Raw genomic sequence first — 19,174 nt, 5'->3', positions numbered from 1 at the left:
ACCATATGACAGCTTAAAACGCTATCTCATCTAATCAAAAATATATACAAGTCAAACCAAAATATTTTCTTGATAAAATAAAATTATTAACTTTTTCATAATAGTCACTTTTTTAATAATTAAAAATAAACTTAATTTTGAGTTTGACGACAAACACACCAGAAAACACAGCTATACCGCAGATTTCAAAACAAAATAATAATGAATAATGTCTAATTAATAAAAACATTGACTCTCAGTCTTTATCTACATGTTTCTCATGTTTTCTCAAGAATCCATAAAAGTGTAGAATATGATAGCATTTATGATAGCAGTGTTACAATATCCCAACTGCACAACTGGGGTTTAAACCCTGCTCTTCTGCTATTTAGCGAAGCATTAAAGAACTATATCAATTGTTAAACAACAGATTGTAGATTAAAATAATATCAGATTTGTCTAATTTTAAATAAACACAAAAAATAGAGACATGTGTGTATGTATGTATATATATATATATATATATATATATATATATATATAGTATATAATTACAATGTATAATTATATATGCGCTTTACAGTGTCTTGGATCTCTTTAAAAAAAATTTGTTTGTGCAGACGTGATCAGTCTGGCTCTCAGGTTCCCCTTCATTTCTCTCACCTCTAACATAGAGGTGACATCACATATCTTAAGATCCGGCAACATAAAGAATACAGAATCCTGAAAGTTGGCCTTAGAGTAAGCCTTCTATCAGCCAAACATCGAATTGTCTTAAAATGTGCTCATAAATCAGAGATCAAAAGGCTTCAGAGGAGACTGTAGAATCCTATAAGACACGTCAAACATAGAATTACTTTGTTGTTTGTGAATCAGATTATTCTTTATTGAAGTACTTTTTTCAAGGGCACAATAACTTAACAAGAGCACAATAACAAGAATAACTGAAGTCTTTTGTCCCCATAAATATAAAGTTTGTGTGTGTGTACCACTTAAAGAATCACCAAAAATACAGTACTTATTAAAATCTCTACATTTAAAACGTTTGACAGATATTGCAATTCAACAAACAAATTAATAGGCTAAAACATTTAAAATGTATATCTCAAGAACTTATTCTAACATATCAACCATTATCACCCATTAATGACACTCTGTCACTCATAAAACAGTGACTTTAAAAATGTGGCATTCCAAAAGGTATATTTTGTTTTTACTTATAGTCTCTTGGATTATGAACAGACGCCAAAATTTATTTAAAAAATAGGGCAGGTGTGACAATGGCTAAACTTTGGCGGGAATGAAAGCTAGTTTGCGGGAATGAAAATAACTATTCTTGCCTTGAAGGTCTGGTTCCTCCATAGGGATTTTTCTATTTTCAGAAAACTTTATATTGCTTTGGATAAAAGTGTCTGCTAAATGACTGCTAATCGACCATAAATATTAGCACGGTAACAGCAGCAACACCTACTAAATAGGCTATTGGTAGTTCACATTCAGTCTGTACATTCACACTCTTAACCCCAATTAGTTGACTTTAGGCTACTCGGAAATCGCGTGGAAACCCGTTGCCCTATAGGGTTCCATGTTAATACAACTCAACATGTTTCTGAAGCTGAAACATGTTGAGTTGTATTAACATGGAACCCTAACTTTTTATACACAAGCTGAAACTAACCATGTTGAGTTGCATTAACATGTAATCTTAAGAGGGTGCAGCAGAAAAATGTACATTACAAAGTTTACATTAGTAGTCTTTGTGGAAAATCCTTAGTTCACAAACGTTCAAAAAATATTTTGAGCATAGGTGTACTATTGCAACATTTTTTCATGACTTTTAATTTTTATTGATTACAATATCAATTTGCATTAATCACTGGTTTTCTTTACATGTGGCTTTTTTGCTACAACAATTGGGCATTTTAAACACACTGGTAAAGCTGCCAGAGAAAAACTCATTTAAATTGTCAAGGTCAAGAGCCCGCCTACAGCCAACAATAATCACCATAATGGTGGCTATTTTTAAATTAAATTAAGCAATAATTCATTCAACATCTAAACGTCTGTTATTTCTCAATACCGTCTGCTGCCGAGGCCTGTGCCTGTTCCCCCAGGTGTGGCACGCGTCCCGTTTTTCTAAAACTAGACGCGTGTCATTCCTTGTGACTAGGCAGGTTTTTGAACACCAGTGGTTTCTGCCTTTTGATTTGTGTGGTGTTTGAACCCCTCCCCTTCCTTGTGAAACTAAACATACCAAGTAATCTCTCCTAAACCTGATTAGTGCAATGAATCTTTCTGCTAAATACCAATTCTGTTTAGTACTGATAGCAGGTTTTTACTAAACACAAAAGAATACGTAATGATCACTCGTAAGTTTAATTAGAAACAAAATCTGGGTATTTTCAGGTCTTTACAAAAAATGTTTGCCTTTTAGTATAGCGTGAGTCCAAAATATTAGATGTTGACAACCATACAAAGGACCTGAAATCCTGTTGAGAAGCACTTTTCTTCTAAGCCATATGCACTGAACTCATGTCAATAGGGTACATTTGAGATGACGTATGTTGGTAGCAGTCACAATGAGAGGAATATTTCTAAAGAATTTAAAAGTCGTCATGTGGAAACAAAAAAAACTGCTGAAACAAGTATTGCAGGAATTAGAGAATTGACTGTTTAAGGATGTAGAGGTAAACCTAAGATGTGCTTATAACACCACAAAATGTAATTATACTTGGTAAATATGCATTGCAAGTGTTAGAGATTTGTTGAGTATGATGTTTAAACTTTAAATGTATGTGTTTTGGCATATGTTCAGTTGGGGTCAAGATTCAAATTTTATTAGAGGATTGTATTTCTTTGAAACTGGTTCACTGTTAGGGTGATATCATGAGAAATCTTGATCTTTTGTGATAAAATAGTTCATTGTACAATGAAAATGTCACTTTCTGATGTTCAAGAAACTTCATGACAAAAATACATTGAAGCTTTAAGTGGAACTGCCACTGACTGTAAAAAAAAATGCCTTAAGCCATTTCAAAGTGAAACGTACTGAGATATGCAATATAAATTAGGATGACCAAGTTCACGTCCTGTCCTGGCCGTCCTGGCTGTTTTTTTATAAAGTAATGAAAATGTCCTGGTTTTCAAAAACTGCTGGGAAAGATGAGCTTTACAGCAAAATACAGTATAGATGGGCAAATCTATAGATGGGGAAAACCACAAAAGGGGGGTGAGGAAGAAAAACAAGATAAAGAGGAAGAAAACTAAAAATATAATTATGTGTTTGTTCGTTTTTGTAAGTTTGTGAGAGCTATTTTTGGCTATTCATTTGGAGGTATTTTTTTTATTCATTTGGAGGTATTTTAGTTATTTATTATTTATATCTATTTTTCTAATACAGTAGAGACAGTATTTCAGTCATTATTTTTGAAGCGTGTCATAAAACATACATCACAGCAGAAAATGCAATTGAAGTGCTGCACAGGGTGTAAAATCTCGGTGCTCTTTGGTTGCTTGGGATAATTATGCTTGAAATCAAAGTAATACTCCAAGGCATTGAATTGTGTATACAACAGTTAAAAAGCCTTTATTAGATCATTGCTTTTGTCCATATAATTGGTGACAGGCCTACACCTATGCGTTACGGCTTATGCCTATATCAGGGTGTGTGTCATAAAACATGTTGCCTCTAAGAAGCCTATCTGAATTTGTGTCTTGTAATTTAACCATTTTCTATCCATACAGAGGAGGCATAGCCAACTAATGAATAAGGCATCTTTGAGTAAACTTCGAATATCATTTCTATTTCAGTATCTGTTTGGTTTTTGGTAATCAAAATATGGTCACCCTAAATTGAATATCAGAAATATGCTAAATATGATAATGATGCTTTCGCTTTCATTGGTGCTTTGGCCCAAGTTCATAAAGTTTAATCAGGATCAGTTAATCCATTGTACTTTTCCAGATTTGTAAATCTGGATGCCAGTGCACTAAATGGCACAAAGTTAAGTTAACTAAAAAACTTTTGTAACTTGAAATAAGATCAATTTTGACATCACATTTTCATTTAGTTTAAAGATGTAGACCTATATATAACAGGTAAAACTGAAATAAAAATAATAAAATGACAAATATATATATATATATATATATATATATATATATATATATATATATATATATATATTACAAGAAAAAACTTAAATTTCATTGATAGTAAAATAACACTTGAGTTACTGGGTCACATTATGCGTTTTTATTAAAGGTTGTCTAAGCGATGTGGGGCCAAAACATTTTTTGTCACATACATTAAACGTCTCCTCACTATCGGCTAGCTGCCTGTCCCCTAAACACACTGTAAAAAAACGCGGTCTCTGTAGACACCACAGGCTCCGAAAACGGCAACAAAAACAATCATGTCTTACCCGGACCACGAAACCTAACAAACAGTGTTCCAGCCAATCACTGGCAAGAAGTATCTGAGGGTGGGTCTGGGGGTTAGTGCGCGTGCCGTGCACATGAAGGGTGTGTGTGTGTGTGTGTGTGTGATGGAGAGAGAAGTATCATCAGATCAGAGGGAAGTTTGAAAAATGGCCGACACACGACCAAAGAGACGTCGTTCTAAAGAACAAATTAAAAAGAAGGAGTCGGATAAAGAACGTGCGAAGTTCCGAATTTACATCGGTAGCAAAGCTTTTGAACGATGGCGAGAACTCCGGCGGGCGGCGGCAGAAGGGCTTCCAGTCCGACAATCAGGTTGCTCTGTTTTTGCTGGACAGGTGGGTAACGTTAAAATGTTTTTTTTATTCTAAATTGACGCTTATGTTCGCCAAACCCACACAAGGATATGAAAAATGCACGTTCACAATTACTTCAGGACGCACGGAAGAGGGAGGGGAAGGAGATGAGATGCGGAGGAGGGAGGGTCTAGCTAGCCTCCGATTTGTTTGAAAATATTCCGAACGTCAACACTCAGGATCGCTTAGACAACCTTTAACAGCTTTTCACTAATATTTAGCAATTAGCCTAATGGGCTATAGGCTATGCATAAGTTCCGCATTTGATGCAAGGATGCTCCGGTTGGGGAGATTAAAGCGGAGGAAAACCGAGGAAAACGGGATTATGGCAGAGTCTTCAAAATGTACTGTCCTCCCGTCTTTGAAATGAAACGTTCATACATATAGAAGTAATTTTATGTATAGTTATGTTTATTTAATATAATTTTTAAAAGAAGTATAAACACAACAAGGGGTGTCTGTTTTATCTGTTTTTTGTGATTAACGTTTCTTTAGTATAACCGAGTATAAAATTCAATATAAATTCTCGGTGTTATGGACTATACGATCGGCGGAAGTTATCGAGCATTCTTAAACCTTCACCGGAAATACCACCGTGCATAGAGCCCATTAGTAGGCCTAGTCCATCAGTTTGTAATGAATTCATGAGTAGCCTACTGTAATTACTTAATAACATTTTTTTCTCTCACACACGCTTATCGTTTCGCTTCTGAAGGCATTGGTTCGTCAACTGGGGTTATCGTGTGTTGTTCGTGTGTTGTCATTTTTGAGAGACCGGTCCGCTTGCATTATATGAATTCAAAGAGAAAGGTTATTTTTCTAAAAAATCTTGTTTGACTGAAGAGAGATATATCAGGGATGGCATGCAGGTGAGTATGAGGGTATTGGAATTTGGGCCTCCTCCACTCTTTGGAGGTTAAAGAAACCACAGGCTAGAAAAATACTGCTTTAGGAATTAATGTCAGATCGGATTAATGCTCACCATAGAAATAAATGTTATCACCTGTGTTGAGTAAAATATGTCCTGGTAGTAAGTTAATTGTGTACCCTCTAATGAATTCAAGACTGCCAGCAGTCTTTTTTTTTTTTTTTTTTTGCCAGCAGTCTTTTTTTTTTTTTTTTTTTTTTTTTTTTTTCTTTTTTTTTATTGATAACAATAACTAGTACAAACAAGAAGAATATCAATATACAATCAAGCGTTTGTACAGACAAAACCATACCAAAATCAGAAGCAAGAAAAAAACAAACACAAAACAAATACAGAAAAAGAAAAAAAAAATGATAACAACAACAAAAAGAAACATACATACATAGTAAATGAAAGAGGAAAAATAATAAGGATGTTAAGAGGAATTGGGGAATAGGTCAAAATATTGAGAAACAAGTTTTCTGTTCTTCTTGTTCTTCACAAGTTCGTGTGATTTAAGAAGCAAATTAAGTTCCAAAATAAAGTGCTTAAAATATAGGGAAGACTTATTAAATTTCTGTTTGTGTATAAAAAACTTAGCATATAAAATTATAAAGTTTATGACAAACTCCAGGGTGCCATCTTGTGGAAAACAAGAGTAACAGATAATATCTTTCAGGGTGAAAGAGTGAGTTATATTTCGAGAATGGAGAAAATGAATACCTAAATCATCCCAAAATTTTTTGGTAACTGGACAATTAAAAAATAAATGAGGAATGGTTTCAGTGCTCTGTTTACAAAAGGTACAACATGTGTCAATGTCTAGAAATTTGGCAACAAAACAATTTGTAGGGTAAATATTGTGTAAAAGTTTAAAGTGGACCTCTTTAGCCTTATTAGAGATACAATATTTGTGAGGAATCAACCATGTTTTTTTCCAATTAACATTACTTATTAAGGAATTCCAATAAAACATCCCCCTTGGAACAATGGAGTTACACTTTTGCAGATGTCGGCGAATGTGTTTATTATTACACTTTTTATCAGACAGTTCTACCCCATCCAACATAAGAGAAAACTCTCTGATATCTTTGTTTCCATAGCTCAGATGATATTTCATTAATTGTCTGATTCCACTAGGGATGGCATCAGTGATGGATTTAAATTCTTTAAAGGGTACTGGGAAATCGTGAGCTACCATAAACTGTTCATAAGAGAGCATGGAGCCAGAATCATCAAATAAGCAGAGTATATGGTTAATACCTCTATCGAACCACTTAGGGAAGAATACTGATTTATTCCTAATAAGAATGTCGCTGTTGCTCCAAAGAAGAGATTTGTGTGGTGAGAAGTTGTGACTGAAAGATAATTTCCAGGCCAAGAGGGACTGTTGGTGGAAGTTGGACAATTTGATAGGTAATTTATTTGGCAGAAAATTACACCTTAAAAGAAACGAAAGCCCACCCAGTTTATTAAAAATAAAATTTGGAATAAAGAAAAAAATCGAATCAGGATTTTGAATGCACCTTTTTAACCAGTTAACTTTGAATGTATTGACTACATCTATAAAATCCAAAATCTCTAGACCTCCCTTTTCTTTAGGGTTAGAGAGAACATTTTTTTTAAGCCTATGAGACTTGTTCTTCCAAATGAAATCTAAGAAAGTCTTGTTGACTTGATTGGCAATTGAGTCCTTTACAAAAAGAGACAAGGACGGATAAACAAAGCGAGAAAGGCCTTCTGCTTTGGAGAGTAATACTCTACCTAAAACAGATAAGTCTCTTTGTAACCAGCAATTGAATATTGATTTGGTTTTCTGTATTCTATTCGAAAAATTTAAGTCCTGTCTAACTATAATATTTTTACATACATGTATACCTAAATATTTTACAGTCTGTTTAACTGGAATGTTATCAATAGCGGAGTCACCACAACAATGAAGAGGCAACAGCTCACACTTGGAACGATTAAGCCTTAAACCAGACGCAGAAGAGAATTTCTCCACCAGTTCAAAGACAATGCTTAACTGGTCCTTATTGCTTAAAAAAATGGTGGTGTCGTCCGCCAGCTGTGAGATCTTTATTTCCTTTCCAAAAATCTTTATTCCTTCAAAATGTACTTCCTTTACTAAGTGTATAGCTAGTAGTTCAGTTACTAAGATAAATAAAAAGGGAGAAATGTTGCACCCCTGTCTAACCCCCCTATTAATCTGAAATCGTGGAGAAGTATTTTGATTAATGATAACAGAACTGTTTATATCTTTATAAAACATACTGACAATGTCGACGAAACGGTTTCCAAAACCAAATGCTTTGATGGCTTGTATTAAAAAAGGGTGTTCGATTGTATCGAACGCTTTGTAAAAATCAAGAAACAAAGCGAAGGCGTCAGAATCAATATTGTCAGCATAGTCAAGCAAGTCTAAAACGAGTCTTATATTATTGCTAATGTGGCGGTTTTTCATGAAGCCCGTTTGAGTTTCTGCAATTATTGAATTTAAATCAGATTTTAATCTATTTGCATATACAGAGGCCAGAATTTTATAATCTATAGTTAATAATGTGATTGGACGCCAGTTATCGATTAAGTGAGGGTCTTTACCAGGTTTCGGGATTAAAGAAATAATGCCTTGCTTCATTGTTGTGGTCATTTCCCCTTGACCAATACACTCCCTATACATGTGCATTAAAGGAAGTTGAATAAGCTCCCAGAAATGGATATAGAACTCTGCTCCTAGCCCATCTATCCCGGGAGATTTACCTTTCTTCATAGCAAACAAAGAATTTTTAACTTCATTTAAAGAAAGATCAGCATCACAGGAAGCTTTATAATCTTCACTAATAATAGGGATACTGTGTTGAATTTTTTCAACAAAACTTACACTTTCTTCTCTGTTAAAATTAGATTGATATAAGTTACCATAAAACGAGCTAACAAATTTAGAAATGAGAGTAAGATCCTTAGAGAGGGTGCCATCAATGTAGAGCTCAGTTACAGAATTTCTTTTAGCATTCCTTTTTTCTAAAGCAAAAAAATAATTGGTGTTCTTTTCACCCTCTTCCAGCCACTTAGCCCTTGACCTAATAAATGCACCCTTTGCCATTTCTGTATATATTTGGTCTATCTGAATTTGAATGGCTTTTATTTCAATTCCTTCTTCGGGGTTAATATTTCCTTTTGACATTAAATGAGTTAATTTATTCATCAAGACATGTTCAGAATTATATTTTTCTTTCTTTATTTCCTTAGATCTTTTTATAGCCAATTGTCTAACTTTATACTTGAAGTACTCCCACTTTTTCTTATGTTCATTATTAATGTCAAACTCGAAGATCTCTTTTGCTAGAAGCTTAACAGAATTATTAAAAGAGTCGTCACTCAAAAGAGTATTGTTAAACTTCCAATAACCTCTCAAGCCCGATTGCTGGTCGAGGGAGCCTAGTTTCAAAATAATTAACTTATGGTCCGAAAGGGGTGCATAAACATGCTTAACTTCATTAACAAATTGAAGAGCAGAAGAAGAAACTAAAAATAAATCAATTCTCGACTTCAAAGTAAGAGATCTATTACTCCAGGTGAAATCTAGGATGTCTGGGTTAAAAAAACGCCAAGCATCAGTTAAGGATAGATCTGAGCACAGAGAAGAGATTAAATCGGTTCCCTGGGAGGATCGAGCCGCTCTAGGTGGGTATCTATCCTCTATTTCGTTTGGACATTCATTGAAATCCCCCGAAAGGATTAAAAAGGCATTTGCGTATTTTCCTTTTAAATCCCTTAGCTTGCCAGTAATGGAGTTAAAAAGGTTTTTATTGTCACAGTGTGAATTAAAACCATATACATTGCAAACTATGAAAACTATATTGTCCTGCTTGACTATTATTATTATCCATCTTCCGTCACTAGAGGGCACAACTTCCAAAATATCCCCCTTGAAACCGTGCACAAGGATTGAAACACCTGCAGAATGGTTAGAACCGTGACTAAAGTGAGCGACATTACCCCATTGAGCTTTCCAGAACCCTGTATCAGAGTCACAAGAGTGCGTTTCCTGTAATAAAATCAAGTCAGCTTCAGACCTTTTACAAAATAAAAATAATGCTTTCCTCTTTGTTAAGTCCCGAATACCTCTCACATTTTTGTTGCGACTTCCTTATAGACCATGACATCATCCTGAACAGCATGAACTTCCCCCTTCCAAGAGATGTACGTGAATTACGTAGTGATTTATTATATCCTTGTTCCTAGTTACATTGTAAATCATACAACAGCAATATTTTTAGCCTCGTTTGTTATTGAATGCTTAACGTGAGTACGCTTTTACTGTTTGATTGGTAGGCTACTACAATGTCAATATCATCAGCATGATTAATTGAACATCATTATTGTATTATTTTTTTTAACATTATTATAAGATGTTCCGTGTAAAATTCCAGTAGTTACTCTAGTCAACATTTTAAGTGGATCAAAAAAGTGAATGAAAGTTGTCCTGAGAATGAGTATTGCTGTAATTCATGTATAATTTTTTGATGAAAGTTTTTGATCCACTTCAAATGTTGACTACTGTAGTTTGTCACTTACACATCCTAACAGATGTAGGCTATTGAAATGGGATTTTATTTTTAGAATGCCTACATACTTGATTTACAATAATATAGCACAAATGAGGAAATAAATAAGCAAAGTTACAACTATTTAAAGATTATGACAAAATGAAGATCTATAAAAAAGCTTTGTTATTCTGATGAAAATGAAAAGGATATATTTCTACTTAAAACTACATTTTATTTGCTGTTTTCGGAAATTTGTTCAACAACATTGCTTGTCATTATGTTTTGCTGAAATTTTCATAGTTTGAAATACAACAACTACAGTACTATAATAAAATGTTGTTGTTGTTTTTTTTTTTTGGGGGGGGGGGTGTCACTGTTTGTTAGAAATAAAGCTTTACAAAAGTTAATGTAAAATGACATATTTACTCATTAATGATTTGAACATGCCAGTGTTTCATGATAGCAGTACCTCAACATCTAAACAGCCTCAAAGTTATCAGGAACTCATCAGTTTTATATACTGTGTTTAATCAGTTTATTCTTTTCTACGTGACTGTAGTAATACTTTTCCATTGTAAAGCAACGTCCCCTGTTGGTGTAATTTATTACAGCAACAGACTTTACACCATAGATATGGAGGGATTATTGGGTCAGATTGAAAACTAAAAATCTAAAAATAAAAGTTTTCAGTGAACACTAAAAGTCTAAATTTGAAACAAAGACTAAGTCGAATACTAAAAGTCTAAGTCAAAAATGAATTTGGTATTTAGGATTGTGCGTTTTGTATTTAGGATTAGCATTTGGTCATTTAGGATTTAGGATTAGGCAAATAAGGGATTTAGGATTGGGAATTTGGTATTTAGATTGGGGAACATAACAGAAAACATATTTGGGAATTTAATATTTAGATTTAGAAACATAACAGGACGAATCACTGAAGCTATTGGCATTTGCATTGTGATATTATATGACATTATGCCTTATAGCCAAGGTGAAACCAATTGTAACAACTCATAGGCCTACTGCACAAATGATTTTGTAGTTTTGTTTTCACACAGTTCTTAATGCATTGAATATTGTATTCATTTTATGTTATGCATAAAATCAATACAATATTCAATGCATTAAGAACTGTGTGAAAACAAAACTACAAAATCATTTGTGCAAACACATGTGTAATAAATATGAAATGTGAGTAGCCTATTATAATCAAATGTTTTATTAAATTATGATTTATATAATGACATTAATAATGATTTTCTCGGGCTAAAAAATCATAAAGATTTCCATTTATATGGCATTAATTTTCATATACTGTAGGTGATATAAAAAAAAGTCTTAAATTCAAATGGGAGAATCCTGGGGGTACCCTGCCACATGATTTTGCCTTTTTCTCCTCTGCCTCTTTTTATTTGATTGCTCTGCTGTCTTAACACTAATTAAGATGGACTGGTTAATGTTGAAATGTAGAATATGATGGCATCTAATCACAAAACAATTTAGTTGTGATCAAAGGATAGCTATCTAACTATGCTTTAAATGAATGTCCAGCGCCTGTCTCAACAAAGATGGTAGCTCTGGCTTTGCCATTGTTAATTATAAACAGAGCACAACAACTTTCACTTTGAAGAGCATGCTCTGCCAGTGTGGTCCTTAGCACTGGGAGCGCCCTCTGCTGTCCATAAGGTGCCTCTGCGCACCAGCAATTTCAAACCCAGCCTCCAGTATTTGGGCCGCGCCTCCTTATCTGCATACACTCAATCTTAAACACCAAATTCCCAGTCTTAAATAAATTCCCAATCCTAAATGGCTAAATGACTAAATGCCAAATCCTAAATAAAAAATTCCCTATCCTAAATACCAAATTCATTTTTGACCCCTCCATATTTACAAGCCATATGATGCTTGTATTTATTTATTTACACTTGATGCTTGTAAGGATTTATGTACACTTAAACAGATACAGAGTTGTGCCATGTAGAAGCCAAGAGTTACCACCAGTTACCCATTGTGAGAGACACAAAAACATAGAGATTGTGTGATATTGCTGGAGTAACTTACTGATTCAGTGGTTTGAATTTTATTTCAGAACTGTAAGCACCATAAACAGTTGCATGTGCATTTGTTTGTGTTGGACTTTTCAATATCCCTACAGCAGTTTGTGCGGCAGCGATGATTGCAGTTGCAACGGTTGCGGATGTCAAATCTCCATGCAAATCTCTCACCACATCTCTTTCTACAAGAAATTGAGGCTACAACAAAAAGACATTTAAATAAGCCTTGGATATGAGTGGTGTTAAGTAAAAAATTCTTACATCCAGAGGGTAGCAGTATAGTGCGAGCCAACTGGGATTTTACCCAAACCTAATTTGATTGTGTTCAATCTGCATATGCAAGAGTTTACTTAATATGCTTGTGTTGGATTATATAAATGATTTGTTGAATTAACTGAAACTAGTGGTGCTTGTTAGTTCCCAGCATGCTTTGCATATGGTTGAATTAAGAAAGAATAAATGTTAAAATGAAGTGTTATTTTATGTTTTGAGAAAATGAGAAAAGGGGAAGACTTGATAGTGTATAATCGTTTAATGTTCAATTACATTGGAATTATTAGAACCATTTAAATTACAATGGGTTATACCATTGTGAGGTTACCCAAGAGTGGAGCATTTTGTTTGTGTGTGGGCTGATTAAATAATTTCAGATGTTGCATGTTAATCTATATGCATTTTAGATGATAATGCTGCTAGCAAATAGTTTGATAGTCTATAAATTTAATGTGTTACTAAAATAAATGAAATATTAATGGATTAATGAATGTACAAAATACCTGAATCATGTCAGGAAGCCTTTATCACTTTGAGACTACTTTGATAAGGTCACTTAAAATGACTTAATTCCATGATGTTGAAGTTACATGAACAAATTATGTTTGTTTAACATAACCCAGTTATGTGGAACCTGTTGACGAAAAAACATTTTTTTGTGTGTGTGTCTAATCACTCTAATGTCGTACTAATCCATTTTATTATTATTTTCTGCTCCTTGCCCTGTTTTCACAATGCAGACCAGTTAAACATGTATCTTAAATGCAAGTTTCGTTTTCAGATTTTTGTTAATCTCTGTCTAATGGAGCAAGGTGTTCATGTTAAATCTTAATGGGTTAGTTCACCCAAAAGAGATAAGAGCATCATTTGCTCGCCCAAAAGCAAATTTTTTTTCCAAACCTGCTTGCCTTTCAACAATGGCTCTGAGTCACCATTCTCTGCATGGAAAAAAGACACAATAACATTAAATTGAATATTCTTAAAGAACAGTGGAAACTGATTTTCTTAAAGATTAAAAGTTAAATATAAATATAATAAATAACAAAAATATTAAAGCAGATGTGAGATAGGTTGCTCCTGATGTTACACATAAGACAGAAACACTTCTGTTACGATATAAATCAATGATTTAAAAAAAAGTTATATTCAGCATGTTTTGTTACACACAAATCATGTAAATGTAAATCACAATAAAAAAAATCACAATAGGCCTCAGATCTAGTAGTAGAGAGAGTAATAGAAACTGATGTAATAGAAACTATATACACATGCATAAGTTTTAAATGTTAAAGTGATCAAATAGCCTATTTAGTTTCTCTTTCATTTATTTTATGCAATGTTTGAATAATAAAATGATCCAAAATATATACATTTACATAAGCAGTTTAATTTCTTTTCTCAGAATAAAATACAGAGCATGGGAGAGAATGTCAGTTGATTATTTAGAGACATTTATCTTCACACAGCAATTAAACTAAGCCCAGTTTATCTGGATTTGTGACAAATACAAAAAAAGGTGTTGGTGAAAGTCAAAATTGACATTATTATACACTAATTGTGACATAAGGAACAGCGTGTGGTAGTTGTGAATTTTAGTCATTGTAAAACTGTATCAGAGGGTAGGTGACTCAGTGAGTGCTGCAACTATAGTGCTTTACAAATTCAAGCAATCCATTTTCTAATGATAAATATTCATCAAGAAACCCAGAAAAATATTCTACTTGTATGTTACTTGCTTTTCAGATTGTCTAAATGGGGCCTAAGACTTTTGCCTCAATAAGCTCCTTAGTAACATAGTTATTTACTGTAGTATTGTAACACAAAAACGGCCATGATGATCATTTTGACCGTTTTGAATTTTATATCTGCAATAACTTTGTTGAAAAAATAAAATCCTGCTGGTACCTGACTTTTCCTAAAAGTGTCTTATGTTCATTTAGAAATTACACGGCAAAAAAAAAAAAAAAAAAAAAAACAACAACGAATGAACAAATTTACCGGCTATAGACGTCATATTTGACCGCACTGAATTTCACAGTATTCTTTTGTTACATTCCCCGTGGTTTCTCTCACTGTCAACAGAATATCTAAATAAGATACTTTTAGTTGTTATTATCCTGTTATATTGAATGTATTTGGAAATATAGGCCTAGCCGTTGTGAACATGCGACAATACTAATGATATTATTATTTATAAATGTATAATCAAACTTGTTTAAATGTACAGTTTGGTGTTGTTTTGTTTTTAAAAGATTTTCTAATAAAAAATGCATTAATTTATCAATTGGGTATTTATCATTAATATATAGAGTTTGGAATCTAGCGGTCAAAATTACCACGTGTGGCAGTTCTAGAAGTTATGAATTCATGCACTCATTCATGCACAGTTTTAAGGGAGGTGGAATATGGTCATGTAGAATAAGGCATTAATGTGTTTGCTTTATAATAACTAATACTAAAACAGCCAATATCCCAGTAATATATATGCTATATTTGTTCCAGTGGCAATTACGATTTTAAACAATATGAGTAGGCTAAGTGACATGTTTTAGTATCCGATAGTTAATTTAGTCAGAGGATACGTATGTGTAGCCTTAGCCTATGGTGCTGTGTGTCATGATGTTTTACTTAAGTTGTACTTGTAAAATTGTATGTGAAATGTTTGGTCTAATGTTCGTTTTGGGATGTCCGAACTCTTTTCTTTTATCTGCCAAACAAATTTACCTGCAGCCACGAAAATAAATATACCTTTACCTTGAATTAGGAACTAGTGAGACTTGGACCTTAAATTAAAGTATCACCATATATATTTGTATATCTGGTAGATTCCAGTAATATTCTGTGTTTGCAAGTTTGTTTATATATATTTGATTTAATTTATTATATTGATATATATAGATATATTTGACATTATTATTATTGTCTGGATATACTGTAGGCTATTAGAGTGACTAATTATTCTAAGTTGGAACAAAAGGCATCAAGTGATTAAATAGCATGAACACCCTGCCCAAATAAGACAGAAATGAACAAAACTCTTCTTAATCTCTGAAATAAAATGTATTTATCTTTTAAGATGTTTAGTTCTAGAATACATGTTTAACAGGTCTGCATTGTCAAAACAGGGCGAGGAGCAAACAATAATTATAAAAACAGATTAGTGGGACATTAAAGTGATTAAACAACTGACAAGCAGAGACTCACGAAGTGAATATAAAAAGGGTTTGTGAGAGGCAAAGAGAACCAGATCCACCATCTCCATCTATTCTGCAAGACACGAGACGGTTTGAAAAGATGTGGAGGTTGACGTGTGTCAGTTTGGCCCTGCTCTTATCTGTTCAAGGTAAGGACTAATGTATTTTATCAGCATTTCTTTTGTGAGATCATTTAATTCAGTTATTTAGATAGAGGATGTCACATGCAGATGGATTTCCATAAAATCATTCCTCACTAATGTGTGCAACCATCTCTTCCACCGCAGGTTCACTTTCTCAGTTGAATGGTAAGAGCTTGTCTCATTCTTCATATGTTCAAATGAATCACGGAAATGCGCATGTGAGCAATCTCTCTTTCTCTCTCATAGTTTGTGGACAAGCCCCTCTAAACAACCGTATCGTGGGTGGTGTGGATGCCGCTGAAGGGTCGTGGCCGTGGCAGGTCAGTCTGCACAGCTCCACCGGAGGTCATTTTTGCGGAGGATCCCTCATCAACAATGAATGGGTGCTGACGGCAGCTCACTGTTTACCCGGGTAAAATTCAGCTAAATAAACATTAATTGGTAGAATATGTTGTTTTCTTTTCTCACTGTATTCTCTGACTGTTTTCAGTGTCAGTGCATCCAGTCTCCGTGTGTACTTGGGAAGGAGGACACAGCAGGGAGTCAATGCCAATGAAATCAGTAGAAATGTCGTCACAATCGTCATTCACCCCTCCTTCAACAGCGACACAAATGACAATGACATCGCTCTGCTGCGCCTGTCCTCCACCGTTACCTTTAATGACTATATTAGACCCGTGTGTCTGGCGGCACTGGACAGCAGCTTCCCTTCTGGCACCAGCAGCTGGATCACAGGATGGGGAGATGTTCAGTCTGGAGGTATACGGACACATACAAACTCATTCGTTCACACATACATCTACTCATAACAACACTAATTGTGTGTTTGTGTGTACCCTGTTCAGTGAGCCTAGCTGCTCCTGGGACTCTGCAGGAAACTATGGTTCCAGTCGTGGACAACACTCGATGTAATACTCTGCTGGGTTCTGGATCTGTCACCAACAACATGATCTGTGCTGGTTTATTGGAGGGAGGCAAAGACACCTGCCAGGTACAACAGTCAACTCGATCATTAAGTGTGCACATCAAAACATGCTTCATGTCTGAAAGTCCATTGTGTTTTTCTAATATATCTTGACACACAAACGTCTATCTGTGCTTCTTTTTTACATGTGTGTGTGATTATTTCTGGCCATGTTTGATTAGACGTTAGTCCCATAACTGTGTTTCTGCAGGGTGACTCTGGAGGTCCAATGGTGAGCAAGCAATGTTTGGTGTGGGTTCAGTCTGGTATCACCAGCTGGGGTTATGGCTGTGCCGATCCCAACGCACCTGGTGTTTACACGCGTGTTTCACAGTATGAGAGTTGGATCTCCACCACCATTGTCCAGAATCTCCCAGGATTCGTCGTCTTTAACCCCTCAAGTATATGCCGACCTGTTTCTACGACCGTTTCTACTGCATCTCCTACTTCTACCACCTCAACCATGTCTACTACATCACCTCCTTCTACTCCCTTAAGAACTTCTACTACTACAACAACCACCACTACCCTAAGACCTCCACCTAATCAGAGTAACTTTCTCACACACACACACACACACACACACACACACACACACACACACACTCTCTAAATGAGAAAATATTTGGGTTGACTATACCTTTAAAGGTGTCATGTTTTTATTTTTTTATTTTAATATGTTCCTTAAGGTTCACTTATAAATAATAAAGAGTTAATAAAGAGTTTTGCACAAAAAAAAGAACCAAATATATATACGGATAAATGATTATTTTCAACCTTCGGTAAACAACCATTGTCATGATTGGCTAACGTTATTGCATGGGAAACAGGTTCAACGCCTACTCACTATTAAAAAAACTATTAAGTGTTTTGAAAATATAATAATCCATATAAAACAATAATTTTCAGACAAAGCATTATGAAATCATTGACGTGTGATGCAGTTACTGTCGGATCCAATACAGTCCAATACACTGTAAAAAATATTTTCATGATTTGTTATCACAACATAATTTTTTTTGTCAAATCAACTTAAATAATTTACGTAGTTCAGATAACATAATATTTTAAGTTCCTGATGATTAAACCAATCACCTTCGTTGTATTAACTCAATTTTTCCATTTCAGTGCACTTAAATTTTTAAGGCAGCCAGGTTACATCATTTTTTAAGTTAAACCAACAATATTTTTTACAGTTTATACAGCTTCATCTTTATAGAAAACAAGATGCTCCAAACAAAAATATAATCCTCTGACGCGATCCAGGACAGCTTTAAAATAAACCATCCAGTTGTTTCCAATGCTGGGATCCTTCCGTAAAGTCTGTACATAGATGCAAACGATCCATTTAAAATGGACATGTCAAAGACAATGTTCTTTCTCTCTTCAATTTGTCCTGTTGTTGACAAAGTGCGTGTAGTATTTCAGAAACTGAATGCACATCTGTATACTGTATCCACTGTAACAAGCATTAGTGATTATAATGGGTTCTACTTGCTTTTGACGCAACGCTCACTTCCAGTGTAGGAAAATGTCAGCCTTTTAAGTGACTGAATGCCAGTGGGGCCTATTTTGCGATGACATATTCATCAATGTCTTGCTCTGAAGGCAATCATATGCAAATCTATTTGCCCATGTTACTTCACAGATCATGCAATATCAAAATGAGCCATTTTTGGAGCTTGATTAAATCGATAAATTGTTCTTATATGTCTTATATGAGAAATATTATCATTATGTCATGACCCCTTTAACATCACTTCTCTGCATAATGCTTGCTTTAATGTCTTTTTTGGTGTAGTCTCAAAGTCTTGTCTAGGGAGATGTGGCGAGAGATTTGACATCCGTAACCGCTGCCACTGCAATCCTAACTGTAGAAGAAAATGCTGCCCGGATTATAGAAGGCGATGCAGTAAGTCGAAATACACAGACAAATATATAAACAACTGTTCATAGTTCTGGAACACAATTCAAACATGCTTTAAACTCTTAAAAGTCTTCAGCTCTGTGTGTTTTTTTTTTCTTTGTCTTTGCAGAGGCATAAGTGGACTAGAAGATTTGAAGATCTTCTAATTGGCTCACCTGCACTATACATTTCGCATCAAATAAATGATATTCAAAATTATTATTTTAAACCAGAACAGAATGAATTAGATTTAAATGAATTTCTTCACAAAAATTTGCAATGAATGGTAATGTGTGTGCGAGGATACAAATTAATATTATACAAATGGATTATATAATATCATCATTACTTCATATTATAAGTCTTTTGTAATTTGTGTTGTATGACTAAATAAAAACTTAGCATCAT

The 19,174-nt window shown here is 34.3% G+C and overlaps 1 protein-coding gene across 1 annotated transcript; it reads left to right on the top strand.

The window, feature by feature from the left end:
• Nucleotides 1–14,622: 14,622 nt before the first annotated feature.
• LOC120491439 (trypsin) lies at nucleotides 14,623–19,163 on the top strand. The gene is made up of 8 exons (XM_039689280.2): nucleotides 14,623–15,902; nucleotides 16,041–16,061; nucleotides 16,143–16,308; nucleotides 16,387–16,655; nucleotides 16,742–16,887; nucleotides 17,072–17,411; nucleotides 18,662–18,772; nucleotides 18,897–19,163. The coding sequence occupies exons 1-8, from the start codon at nucleotides 15,854–15,856 to the stop codon at nucleotides 18,902–18,904; spliced, it is 1,110 nt and encodes a 369-aa protein (XP_039545214.2). The 5' UTR covers nucleotides 14,623–15,853; the 3' UTR covers nucleotides 18,905–19,163.
• The last annotated feature ends 11 nt before the right edge of the window (nucleotides 19,164–19,174 follow it).

Source organism: Pimephales promelas, chromosome 8 (genome assembly GCF_988280905.1).
Source record: "Pimephales promelas chromosome 8, fPimPro1.hap1.1, whole genome shotgun sequence".
In the NCBI taxonomy this organism is placed as follows: Eukaryota; Metazoa; Chordata; class Actinopteri; order Cypriniformes; family Leuciscidae; genus Pimephales; species Pimephales promelas.
Note: the sequence above shows the minus strand (reverse complement) of the source record. Positions and strands in the feature narration are given on the sequence as shown.

What these genes read in the sequence shown, in the direction of transcription:
- LOC120491439 (XM_039689280.2), top strand. Translation starts at nt 15,854, where the DNA reads ATGTGGAGGTTGACGTGTGTCAGTTTGGCCCTGCTCTTATCTGTTCAA. An exon ending in TTCACTTTCTCAGTTGAATG is followed by an intron (nt 16,062 to 16,142) that starts GTAAGAGCTTGT and finishes TCTCTCTCATAG; the next exon opens with TTTGTGGACAAGCCCCTCTA. An exon ending in GAGGCAAAGACACCTGCCAG is followed by an intron (nt 16,888 to 17,071) that starts GTACAACAGTCA and finishes GTGTTTCTGCAG; the next exon opens with GGTGACTCTGGAGGTCCAAT.